The sequence below is a fragment of the Eublepharis macularius genome, chromosome 5 (assembly GCF_028583425.1).
Source record: "Eublepharis macularius isolate TG4126 chromosome 5, MPM_Emac_v1.0, whole genome shotgun sequence".
NCBI classification, from domain to species: domain Eukaryota; kingdom Metazoa; phylum Chordata; class Lepidosauria; order Squamata; family Eublepharidae; genus Eublepharis; species Eublepharis macularius.
This window is the reverse complement of record NC_072794.1, coordinates 160,944,849-160,957,358: the sequence shown is the minus strand read 5'-3', so window position 1 is coordinate 160,957,358 and position 12,510 is coordinate 160,944,849. Positions and strand designations below refer to the sequence as shown.

At 44.0% G+C, this 12,510-nt stretch overlaps 1 protein-coding gene across 1 annotated transcript in view; it reads left to right on the top strand.

Annotated features, from left to right (window-relative positions):
* HRH3 (histamine receptor H3) overlaps positions 1-12,510 on the top strand; it is a 38,859-nt gene that overhangs the window by 14,289 nt on the left and 12,060 nt on the right. The window contains exon 2 of the mRNA XM_054981424.1: positions 6,802-6,968. Coding sequence (XP_054837399.1) covers positions 6,802-6,968 — 167 coding nt within the window. The remainder of the gene's footprint in view (positions 1-6,801; positions 6,969-12,510) is intronic.

The following is a 12,510-nucleotide window of genomic DNA, read 5'->3' as shown; positions in this document are numbered from 1 at the left end:
AGCAAGGAGGTGGTGGCAGCGGCGGCGGCGGCATGGAAGGTAGAAGCCATGGAAGGCTGGAAGTAGGATGCTGCTGCTGGGACCCTGACAGGTTGAGCAGGTGTGCAAGTGGTAGAGAGGGAGCAAGGGTGATGTATACCTCACCTCCATCCACAGAGCGGAGAACTGGGCAGTCCCTGTCCACAGCCAAGGACCAAAGTTCAGGTACACCGATGCCCTGTGCAGCTACGCCCCGGCCAAAGCCTGACAAGTGGGCTGAGACTCCCTTTCCAACCAAAAGAAAAAAGGTTATATGATATCTTCTGAGGAGAAGATTAATTCCTGCCCAGTTTCTAAGAGGGGTTGGCTCTGAGGAGGACCCCAGGTATCATGCCTCTGTATATCCATGCCATATTTGTTTGTTTATTCTGACACTGATGCCACAGTATATTGAATGTCTAACCTGCTGTATTCTTTCAGTAGCCATGTTCTTTTCATATTATAACTTATTCCTCCAGGCAGAATGGGCCTCCTGTTATCTTACGGAACTGTGCATCTCCAGGCTAGAAATGACCTTGGAGACTCCAAACGCTTGCCTTTGTTACTTTGCCCAGATGCTGGGAATTCAGTATTGTGTACTCAACAGCTTAGCCATAACTATAACGGGTTCTCACAGAACCAGTGTACTCCTGCACACCGAAACGTAACCGTTGCTGGAACGCGGGAAAACTCAAGTGTAATATTGTCTTCTTGTTTTGAATGTTCACTCTATGATGGAGATCAGACCTGAACTGTAAAATCCTGAATAAAGCCTTTTCTATTGGAACCAATGTGTGTTCACTGGAGAGCGTCTGAGGGGTCTACCTGACAGGAACTGACAGCAGGTCTGTTGTGAAGGGGAAATGGTTTGAGACAAACTCCAGGAAGCCTGAACTGTCACAGGAAACTTTCTGAAGGAACGCTATAGCTATGACTAAATTAATAAAACACCTCTCACTGTTAAGAACCAAGAATATATGAAAGTAAGCTTCAAGGATGCTATTTTGCCTGTTACAAGAAGTGTATTCTGTAATACCGACCACATTTTGCTTCTAGCTTTCAATCCCCTGACCGCACTTACTCAATCCCTGCCTGTTAAATAAAGTTATTTCTTTTTTGAATGTTATGGAGTCTCTAGTGTCATTTCCAAGGACAGAAGGAAGAGGGCTCCTGCTTTCCCCCATCAAGTTCCTGGCCTGGGCTACAAGCCAAAATTGTATCTGCCTGTCAGGGTGGGACAAACAGACTTTCAAAACCACAAATGTTAACATACTTCTTGGGGCTGCTCAGTCAACGCAGTTGAACTGAATTTTGGTGGGAAATTCTGCCTCACAGTGAGGAGAGTGAAGGGGGGGGTCCATCATAGGGGGCCTGAACTATGGTTTCCCCAGTCCTACCCTGACCCTCAAACAGTGAACCCCAGTTGCTTTATTGGCTCATTTTCAGAGCAGTGTAATTATGAGTAGGGTGGATCAGTGGTAAAGTATCTGCTTTGTAAGCCGATGGCGCCCGGTTTAACCAGCTAACAGGATCAAGTAGTTGGTGATGTGAAAAACTTTTTACCTGCAACCCCGGAGAACTGCTGTCAGCCTGAGCAGAAAGCGCTGACCTTGAAAAAGCAATAGTTTGACTCACTAGAAGGCAGCTACATGTGCGAGCTCCACCCAGTTCTGCCTGCTCGGAAGCAACGCTGGCCAAAGCATGTAAATCGTTGGCTCTGCTCCTCGTTGTACAATGCGGTCTCTATTTGCTGAAGGGAAACTGGGTAGGACACTGAATACAATCACCTTTGACCACTTCTGGCTCAACGGTTCTATGCAACAATTAATGAAAGAATCTGATAATTTCAGCAAAAGAGTGATAATTTTTTTTTTGCTTTGCTTTGTTACTTCCTTCTTAACTCAGGATCCCAGTCCCTGGTTTTACTTATTTCTTTAACATGTTTTCTCCTGCCCTTCTTCCAAGGAGTTCACAGCAGAAAGCATCCTCCATGTTATCCTCAAAACTATCCACAGGTATCCTCTATAAATCGACAACTTGGAGAAAGGAGTGTTGCACTCTGTGACTGCTCCAAGGCTGCCCTTACAGGTAGAACTAGAGCTGTAAACACCGATTTTTTTGTCCAAGATGAGACTTCAGCAGGGAACCTGTTAGGCTAGAAGCATGTCAACTGATACATCCGCAGTGATTAGCCAATGAAACCAAAGGTTGTGGTGGACTGTACCCTCACCAATATCTCCTGGAACCAGGAGACCCGAATCTCCTACTAAGTGTGGGTGTTTCATGTGCAATTTTTTTGTTTGAGAAATTCCAAAAGATCATCACCTGAGATTTGAGGTGGAAAGAGGTGGTCTTTTTCACTAGGACAGATACCCTGGATAAGACAGGAAGAAAAAAGAGTATTAGTTCCCCTTTCTCTTAAAGCAGCATCAAAGTTTAGAACTAGGAACAGAAAAGAGCAAGAGTCCAGTAGCATCTACAAGTCACAGCTCACTTTGTCAGTAGCACCTATAAGACTAACAAAATTTGTGGTAGGGTATGAGCTTTCGTATGTAAGTGGGCACTAGATCAAATCGAACCTGAATTCTCCCTAGAAGCTAAAATGACAAAACTGAGGCTATCGTACTTTGGTCACATCACGAGAAGACAAGATTCTCTGGAAAAGTCAATAATGCTAGGAAAAGTGTTACCTGAATAGGTCTCCTTGTGAATAAGTGGGGGAATTAGCGGCAAGGAAGATGTCTATACAAGAGGGGTAACAATGGAATCTCCACCAGTAATTTACGGAGTCGTTTCCCAAGGAGGCACACAAAGTCAGTGTTCTTAATTAAAGGTTAGTTTTATTCAAGGAGCAAAATTCAAACACACACATACAAGATTGCATACAAGCACACAAGAGGCCTAAGAAAAGCAGTGGTGAAAGCAGAATAGATTTGAGGGCTTGCAAGGCGATAATTACCTATCTGGCGAACAGGAAAGTCTGTGGAGGGAGAGCTTCAAACACCGGCATCCTCAGCCAGGAGAGCAAGAGGCTTAGGGTGTAACCTCAAGGGAGCAGCACTTTGGATTCAGTAAGTGTGTGCGATTTGAATGGGGCAAGGGCACTATTCTTGGAGGGCAAAGCTTGCCTCGAGGTAGGAGAGCCCTCCCAACTGTTGGAACAAAGACTCCAATGGTCAATTCTTGGGAATAACAAAGGTTTGATTACTTTGATAATTTGCTGCCGGGGTTTGTAAAAGCAACAGAACCAGAGGTGGCTCCTTAGACACAATAAACGACAAACCAACAATAAGGAGCCACAATGAAATATATAACAAAGTACAAATCAATTTAGTCGTGTATACTAAGTACAATAATAAAGTATGTTCATACAAAAATGACAGTACAATCAAACATTCTTAACAATGTGACTAATTGCTTCACAATAGACAATTGCGGGCGGTGCAGCCATCAACCCGGTGTGACTGGATTCCCCATAGGGTACTTCACATCCACAGTGCGACCCACCCCAACTTGGAGTTTTTCTTAGGGGCCCTCAATGCTTTGCCATCTGTGGCTAGATACTCCAGTGAACTAGGGGAATGCACCTGGAATGTACTGCATGAAAAATCATTTACAAGTGTTGTTCACTGGTGGAACTCATTGAGGGTTTATGGTCTATTGTGAAGCAATTAGTCACATTGTTAAGAATGTTTGATTGTACTGTCATTTTTGTATGAACATACTTTATTATTATACTTAGTATACACGACTAAATTGATTTGTACTTTGTTATATATTTCATTGTGGCTCCTTATTGTTGGTTTGTCGTTTACGGGGTTTGTAAAAGAGAATGCAAAGTCTCTCCTGGGACTGCACAAAAGTGACACTCTGTTGATGGGTTCCACCAGAGCTGAGTTGATGAAATTAGTTGGGGAATGTACCTTTCCAAAGTGTGAATTATAACAACTTATGAATGCTAATTGATTTCTCCTCAATCATGGCCTGGGGATCTCATTATGGAAGAAGGGAAAGGAATGTGCTAAGTGGGAAGACACTGTGAGACATATCTTGCTCTGGATTCCATTCAGATCTGAGAGGACTGTAAACTAATCACCGCTGGTCACCCTGCATTTACATGTGGCATTCCATTCAAGCCTGGATCTCCCAGGCGGGACTCAGCAACTGCTAGCTGGAATTCTCCTGTTTGCAATCCAAACTACATTTAATCCAGGGGCCTTGTGATTTTATATCACAGGTAGCTATATATTAAACAGCTATTAAAGAGGGCGGAGGCCAGGCCAACTGCTTACAATTGTGGGAGGCAATAGGAAAAGAAGAAGACCTAAAATGAGATGACTTGACTCAATAAAAGAAACCACGATCTCTAGTTTGCAGGATCTGAGCACGTCTGTTAATGATAGAACGTTTTGGAGGTCTTTCCTTCATAGGGTCACCATAGGTCAGAGGCGACTTGATGGTACATAACACGTAAACATGAGCTTTTGTGAGTCACAGCTCAATTCTTCAGCTATCTATGAGCTGTGACTCATAGATACACTACCACAAATTTTGTTAGTCTTATAGATGCTACTAGACTCTCTTTTCTACTGCTACAGACAAACTAACATGGCTACCCATCTTGATCTATAGACCTAGGGAAAGAGTATTGTTCTTTTGTTTATCGTTTGCTCAGAGTTTTTCTTGCTTGACTCAATGTTTCCTTTCTGTAATCAGTATTTTTATGGATAAGTTATATATTTTTTTCTCTTTCAAGATTGCTGTGTCGGCTTGTCACTCTTCCAGAGCATAAAAGCCTAACTTACTCCCCATGCTTTGCAATGTACAAAAGGAAAATGGGGAAATGCCTGCCTGAATCTGAATTATGTTAGCTTCCTAAAATGTGCTCCTGTTGTCAGAGCAGAATGTAATAAAAAATGAATAACAGATTGATGCAGGAGGCCCGGAAAGGGCTGTGGTTCTTTTACTTTTATAGAATCAAATGGAGGGGATTCACAGCAAAATTGTAGGAATATCTCCTTAGAAGTAAGTCTCAAAATGCTCAATGGTGCTCAAACATGCATAGGCTTTTGCCCTGCATTGCCAGAAAGACGAAGCTAGCGTATCTGCATGTTTCTGGTGGTGGCAAGCTTGTGCAAATATGTGTCAGGCTCTTCTGTGAAGGGGTGGCAATGAAATGCAGTTAGAGAAGTGAACTCCTCATTAGGTTGTAGTAACTTGGGACCTGGGCCAGCTGGATAAATCTCTGGTAGAACAGAAGTGCCTCTGTGTGTGTGTGTGTTTTACCATTGTCCCTTTGTGAAGTTCTTCTCCAGCCCCAGCTCCAAATCTTCAGCTCTCCTGCCATCCCAGTTCTTTCCTCTCCCTACCACAAGACTTCTTGGGATCCTGTGTAAAATATTTTTCCTTCAGGACAAATGATCTCCCAGTTCCATCACACTGACTGTTAGTCTACTGTGACTGGCCTGTCCCCTTCAGCGACTAGATTGTTGGTGACATCATTGCCGTTCATGGCACCCAGTTTTTATCATCCACTAGGGCGCAAATATGAATAGAGGAAGGCATCAGATTTGGATGCAGGTTTCAGGTTCAATCCCCAGCATTTCCAGTCAAAAGGATGTGGTCGTAGGTGATAGGGAAGACTCAATCTGCAAGCCTGGAGACCGACGGCCAGTCAGAGTATGCAATGTGTGCATGCAGTGCTGTCAAGGTGCATCCCAGTTATGGTGACCCCCATGTTTTCCAGGCAAGAGACGAACAGAGGAGACTTACCATTGCCTGCCTCTGTGTAGCAACCTTGGACTTCCTTGCTAGTCTCTCATCCAGACATGAACCAGACCTAACTCTGCTTCGCTTCCAAGATATGATGAAATTGAGCTTGTCTGAGCCATCTAGATCAGGGCACATCTTTATAACTGTGTAAAGTGCTGTCACGTTTCAGCTGACTTATGGCAACCTGTCATGCCTCAGGTAGGGTGAGCCACCATATGCTGCCACCACTCTGGGAAGGCCCAGAGTACCCTCCCAACCCTTCTGACCTCAGTAGCTTGGCCAATAAACAGGCAGGAGGACCCAGCAGAGTAACAACAAACAAACTACTTTATTTACAAGGAAGTCAGTTAATATCAAACAAAAAGAAGCAAGGTGCATTAGCAACAATAGATGGGTGAAAGCAAAATAAACAAAAGGCCCTAGCACAACTGAACTGTCTTCTCACCCTACCTGGATGACGGCCTCTCTCCCTAGCAGAAACCCCCTCTGGCCTGCTCCCTGGGAGAAAGAACACAGACTTTGCCCCTCTCAGGCTTATATAGCACTAGCCCCCTGTGTTCTGATTGGCCAAAAAGGGTGCCAAAACGGCCCAGGGGCTCCTGGGAATTGTAGGCAGGCCTACTTCCACTGCTAACAGGCTTCTGAGGCCTTGCTAGGCCTTCCTGGCACAGCCAGATCATGACACAACCCCAGGGGTTTTCAAGATGAGAAACAGAAGTGGTTTGTCATTGCCTGCCTCTGTGTAGCAACCTGGGAGCAACCTGGGACTTCCTTCATGGTGTCTCATTTCAGTACTAATTAGGGCTGACCCTGCTTAGTTTCCATAATCTGAAGAGACAGGGCTAGCCTGAACCAACTAGGCTTCTGTAGAGTAGATAATACTGACCTTGACCTTGACAGACCAAGATTCAGTATAAGGCAGATTCATGGGTGTGCCCTGAATTGTGCTCAGTCTATGAGAGATTTAACAGAGCAAAACTTGAAAACATAAATCTATTTCTCTGATTTCAGGTGCCTTTTGTATTCCACTGTACGTACCCTATGTCCTAACTGGGAAATGGACCTTTGGACGAAGCTTTTGCAAGCTCTGGTTGGTGATGGATTACCTGCTGTGCACCACTTCTGTCTTCAACATTGTGCTGATCAGCTACGATAGATTCCTCTCCGTGACAAGAGCGGTGAGTCCCAGCTTGCAAAGAGCTGACAGACCATAAAATTGCATGGTCTATTGCTGTTTGCCTATTGGCAGCCCCAGATTTAACTAGAGCAATCATCTCTTCCTGCTCTTCTCTGAATCTTTTATGAAATGTTGGAAATTTTATGTTTCCTACTATGCTGTAACCATACGCACGGGTGCTTGAGGGAGCCCAGCACGCAAAAGGTGGTATCCCCAGCAAGAGATGCATCAGAGATGGGTAGCAGGACAGATGAGAAACAAGAGAGACAGATGTACTTGCAAAGCTTCACCACGAACTGGGTAAGCAGTTCGAGCAGGTTGACGATCATTGGGAAGAACAGGAAGTGATGTCAGGAGTAGCCAAGGTTGCAGGCAAGGAGACAGTCCAAGGAAAGAGGCAAGGGGAGCTCAGGTCAGGAGCCAGGAATTCTGTTGAAGGAGCTGGAAATGGAGACTGGAAATCAGCCTCTTCAGCTCAAGTTTAGGTAGGCTGTGGTTGTGAACCTGAGGATATAGGTCACGCCAGTGTTTTTTTTCAGCAGGAACGCGGGGGAACGGAGTTCCGGAACCTTTTGAAAATGGTCACATGGCTGGTGGCCCCGCCTCCTGATCTTGACTGGGGCCACCAGTCATGTGACCATTTTCTTCGCGGGCAACCCACTGAGTTCCACCACCTCTTTTCCCAGAAAAAAAGCCCAGGGTCACGCAAATCTCTAGGCCTGGCTTAGAAACCTTGACAGCAAGGCCAGGTTAAAAGGAAATAAAAAGTTGAACTGAAGCTTAGGAGAACAATTCAGCCTCTTTCTTCTCCCGGTTCCTTGGCACAGCTGCTGTCAACACAGAGATTAAGGAGCTCCTTGACGGAATCATAGTCTGTACTGATACCCTTCCAAATAAATCCCTTGTTGATCCCAAGTTGATTTAATACTTTTTTTGCCAAGACTTTCCCTTCTGAGAAGATAATTTGTCAGGAGAAAGCCTCGGGTCTTCTTGTAACAATAACTCCAGATCCAAGCGGAAAGAGGTTTTTTCCAGATAAATAAATTAGAAATTAAAGTGTGGTCTTTACTTGATGCTGTTTCCCAATAATGGGAATAATTCTAAACGAGTATATATGTTGCAAATTTTGCTCTCCAAACAGATGATGCAAACTAGTAGATAGATAGTGTATTGTTACTCTGAGAAGATCCAGGGTCCGTGTTTTCCTGGTCTTGTTCCCTTTGGAGAAGAGAGCGCTGAAGACTTATGTGTTACCCTAAGTGGGGTGGGGGTGGGGGTTGTCTCCTTGTGAGTTGGGGGAATTATCATTCAAGGAGATGAAGCGAGAGGGAGTAACCAGGATATCTCTACCAATGTATACCAGGATGGTTCCCTTAGAGAACTCTCTGAATAAACCAGGCAGGAGCTCAACAGGAATGGTTTTTATTAAAGGAACAGGAAAGGCAAACACACAGAAAATCACATGCAGCAAACTCACAGGGCTAACTAGAAGATCAGGGAGGAAGAGAGAGAGAGATTCAGGTTAGGGTGATATTTACCAGTCTAGGATAGAGAGGTAGTGTGTAGAGACAGTAGCTTGATTGACCAGCACTTCGCGGCAGGAAGAAGGCAGGTCAGACATGTGTCTGAGTGTGTGCATAGGATCCAAGGACACACACATGGCGTATGGCTGAAAAGCAGCCTAGTTATAGAGCAAAACTCATCCTGGGGCAGAATTGCATCTTCTACTCCCAAAACAATAGCTTAATGGCTTGTCCAGAGGTGAAACAATAAACTGGGAAAGGCTGGATTATGCATATCTGGGAGGGACTATAGGTGAGAAGGGTGCTTGATGTCCTGCGACTGCAGGATGGGAAGCGCTTACCAGGTCCCTGAACAGCTCAGATTAAGAAAAAGGGGTGATGAAGGTATAGAAGGGCATTGATGAGATAAAGCAGGAACTTTTGGAAAACCTCTTTGTTTTTCTTAAGTGCTTCTCCGAGATGTGGAAGGGCAACTAGTCAGCCTGACTCACCTTCTGGTAATTTTCCAGCTCCAGCCAGGGTTGGCATCTCTCCTGCCTGACCAGGCAGTGTTTCGCACTTAAGGCAAATGAGGAAGAGGCTTATGATGTTTCATATTCATAAGCTGCCCTTTTAATAGGGAGAAGGGGTGTGACTGCTAACATACGGTGTTTTTATACTGTTTGCCTATTTGTATACATGAGGAGATTAGTGGTGGAGGCAAAAAGGTATTCCTACAGGTCAGTTGATATTCTCTCCGTGTCAGATCCCCAGGGAGAGAGAGATTGCACCTCAAGAAACTTCAGCCAACTCATACCTCTGGGCCAAGCTAGAAATGACGAGTTACACTTGAATGGCAAGTGAACAGACTCAGGGCCGAGCTACACATGACGAATGACACTTGAACGGCAAGTGTATTTCTCCCTGTTCACTTGCCCTCCACTCAATCCACTTGCCGTTCAAGTGTCATTCGTCATGTGTAGCTTGGCCCTCACATGTATTCCTCCTTGTTCACTTGCGCTCCACTCGATCACATTCAAGTGTAACTCGTCACTTCTAGCTTGGCCCTCTGATACTTGTTTTCCCTGATTCTCCATCACATAAAAGTACACTTTCTTTTACATATACATACACTTCCCTCCGGATAGGTGAGAAATTCACCTCTTCCTAGACTTACCATTTGCCCAGTGGCAGAGGAGAACCTTCTGTCCACAATGATGTGAGGAACAGTCCCTCACCCTCAATAATCTGAGGAGAAGGAGAAAAAAAATCAAAGGAATGGGGAAATTCCTTGATCATCTCCTGGAACTGACGTTGCATTCCCCGGAAACATCATCCTTCCCAGGAACTGCCCCCCCCCCAATCTCCCATTATTTGCTAGTGCAGGGCTGGCAACCCTACTTCGTTCATGCTCTGATGGACACACGATGAACGCCATTTCCTGACATGCATCTGACATGCATCTGATGAAGAGAACTGTGATTCTCGAAAGCTTATGCTACAATAAAGTTGGTTAGTCTTAAAGGTGCTACTGGACTCTTTTTGATTTTGCTACTACAGACTAACACGGCTAACTCCTCTGGATCTATTTCCTGACATGTAAGTTTCATTGGCCCTGACCTGGATAGCCCAGGTGAGCCTGATCTCATCAGATCTCAGAAGCTAGGCAGGGTCAGCCTTGGTTAGTAATTGGATGGGAGACCTCCAACGAAGACCAGGGTTGCAGAGGCAGGCAATAGCAAGCCTCCTCTGTTAGTCTCTTGCCATGAAAACCCCACCAGGGGTCACCATAAGTCAGCTATGATTTGAGGGCACCACACACACGTAAGTTTCACTGGGGAGATATTTACCAGTGTAAAGTAAGATACTTAGATCCACAGTTATCAGAGGCCAAGCTTGCAACTGTATTTGATTTGTGTATTACACTGTACTTGATTGTAAAATTTGGTCTGCTGAGGTCTTTTTAACAAAGAATGGAGTGGTAGGTGAGAAAGGATACAAAGTTAACGGTAATAAAAAAATGAGAGAGAATGAGGCCGTGGACAGAATCTTTGGAAAAATCTACTTCCAGTAACTTAAATGTTGAAAAAAAGAGATATTTTAGTCTCATTAATAATACTAGAATAATTAGTTGTAGATTTTCTGGGCTGTATGGCCGTGGTCTTGGCCAAGACCACGGCCATACAGCCCGGAAAATCTACAACTAACGTTCTCCGGCCGTGAAAGCCTTCGACAATATAATACTAGAATCAGTTAGTAGAAGAGCTTTATCATTAGATAGCGAAGATAAACATTGATTTGAGCAGATAGTGGGAGAACTAATATCTAGGAAATTGTCCATTCTACTTTGGTTTCTTTGGGGCACTGAAAATTTCTTGACAGGGTGATTTCTTTTGCTCCCCATTGTAATAACCAATTTTGTGCTCTGTTTGTAACAAACCCCTTGCCTGGACGGCATCACTGATTACAGAACTTCCCTCCCGTGGTTGTCTTCAATTTGGAGCCTTTGTCAGATTGTCCACTTGATTTCAAATTTGTCTATATAATATGACTAGAAAGTAACCTTGAAACTCCCAAAGGCTGACATTATTATGAAGGAGACAATTGTGGGTTTTGTGCGAGAAACTGGATTTCATTCGTTTGCTTCAGCATACCCCTAACCCTAGCTGAGAATACATTATTGATGCATGTGAAAATTAAGACTACCTCCCCAACTCAAAAAAGAAGGAAAAGGTGGGGGGGGGGAGGGCTTATATGAAACGTTTAACAGCAGTTCAAAGTCATGGTACAACGAAAGATGATGGAGCATTTGAAAGAGCACAGACCATATTTTTAATGGATTAACCTGCCCATGTTAAAAACTCAATTATCTCGCCGGGAGATAAGCAGAGATATTTAAAGTCATGTAAAAACGGGAGCAATTTCCCAGGGAAAGATCTATGATCTAATCAGAGGCTTGGCTTGCACTAGATTTTATTCATTTATTGCATCTTCGTCTTGCCCTTTCCCCAAGGACTTTGTAGCAAAGTATCTTAGGAGTTAGGAATATGAGCCTTCCCTGAACTTTGTGAGGCCAAGAAGGGTGAGAATATTGATCGCCTCGAAGAGAGTCATACACTCAAGCCTCAATTTCCCATATGCAGGCATGACAGTCATCATGTATCACATTCAGGAAGGGCCATTGCATGGTGTTGTCTTTCCCCCCAAACGTTGTCTCCCCGCCCCCCCCGCAAAGTAATACAACAGGGAGGTCCCGGCTATCACAGCTCTTCCTTGAGTGTACCTTAATGTGTTTGCAAACATTTGATGATATTCTTCATATTTTACATTTTCAAATGTACACTTCAAGCATCTTAGGTGCTTTAGGTCCCATATTGTCCAGCCTGCCAGTTAAGGACTGGCTCTCTGTGCTCTTACCTTCAGAGGTAAGGTGGGTGGCAGCCAGAGACAGGGCCTTTTCTGTAGCGGCACCTTGCTTATGGAATGTCCTTCCCCTTGAGGCTCTCTAGGGGCGCACTGGCATTGCTTTCTTTTAGGTCGCAGGGCGAAACATTTCTGTTTACCCAGGATTTAATTAAGAGGTTGATCTTTTAACACCATTCTAGTGTGTTTTTAATCTGGAAACTGTTATGCTGCTCAGAGGTGAATGTTTTTCTGACCTATTTTTTTAATGTTGTGGCTGGGTTTTTTAATGTTGGATTTTAATTCACATCTTTTAATGTTTCGCTTTTATTATTTTTATTTTGTAAGCCGCCTCAGGCAGGTTCCTGGAGAGGTGTATAAAAATGTTCTAAATAAAATAAAACAAATAAATAGGTGTGTGTATAAAAAATGGAAGATTCAAAATGATCCTAACAGATAAATTTGACATAGAACAATAGATTTATAATCACAGTTTTTATATGGATTCTCAATGCAGCTGGAAGGAGAATATAAAAGAAAACAATAATAAAATTTAAACGCCACATCCAATATTCAAAACATTTTGCACTCAGCAGTACAGTGTAGTGGTTTGAGTGTTGGGACTGGGATCTGGGACAC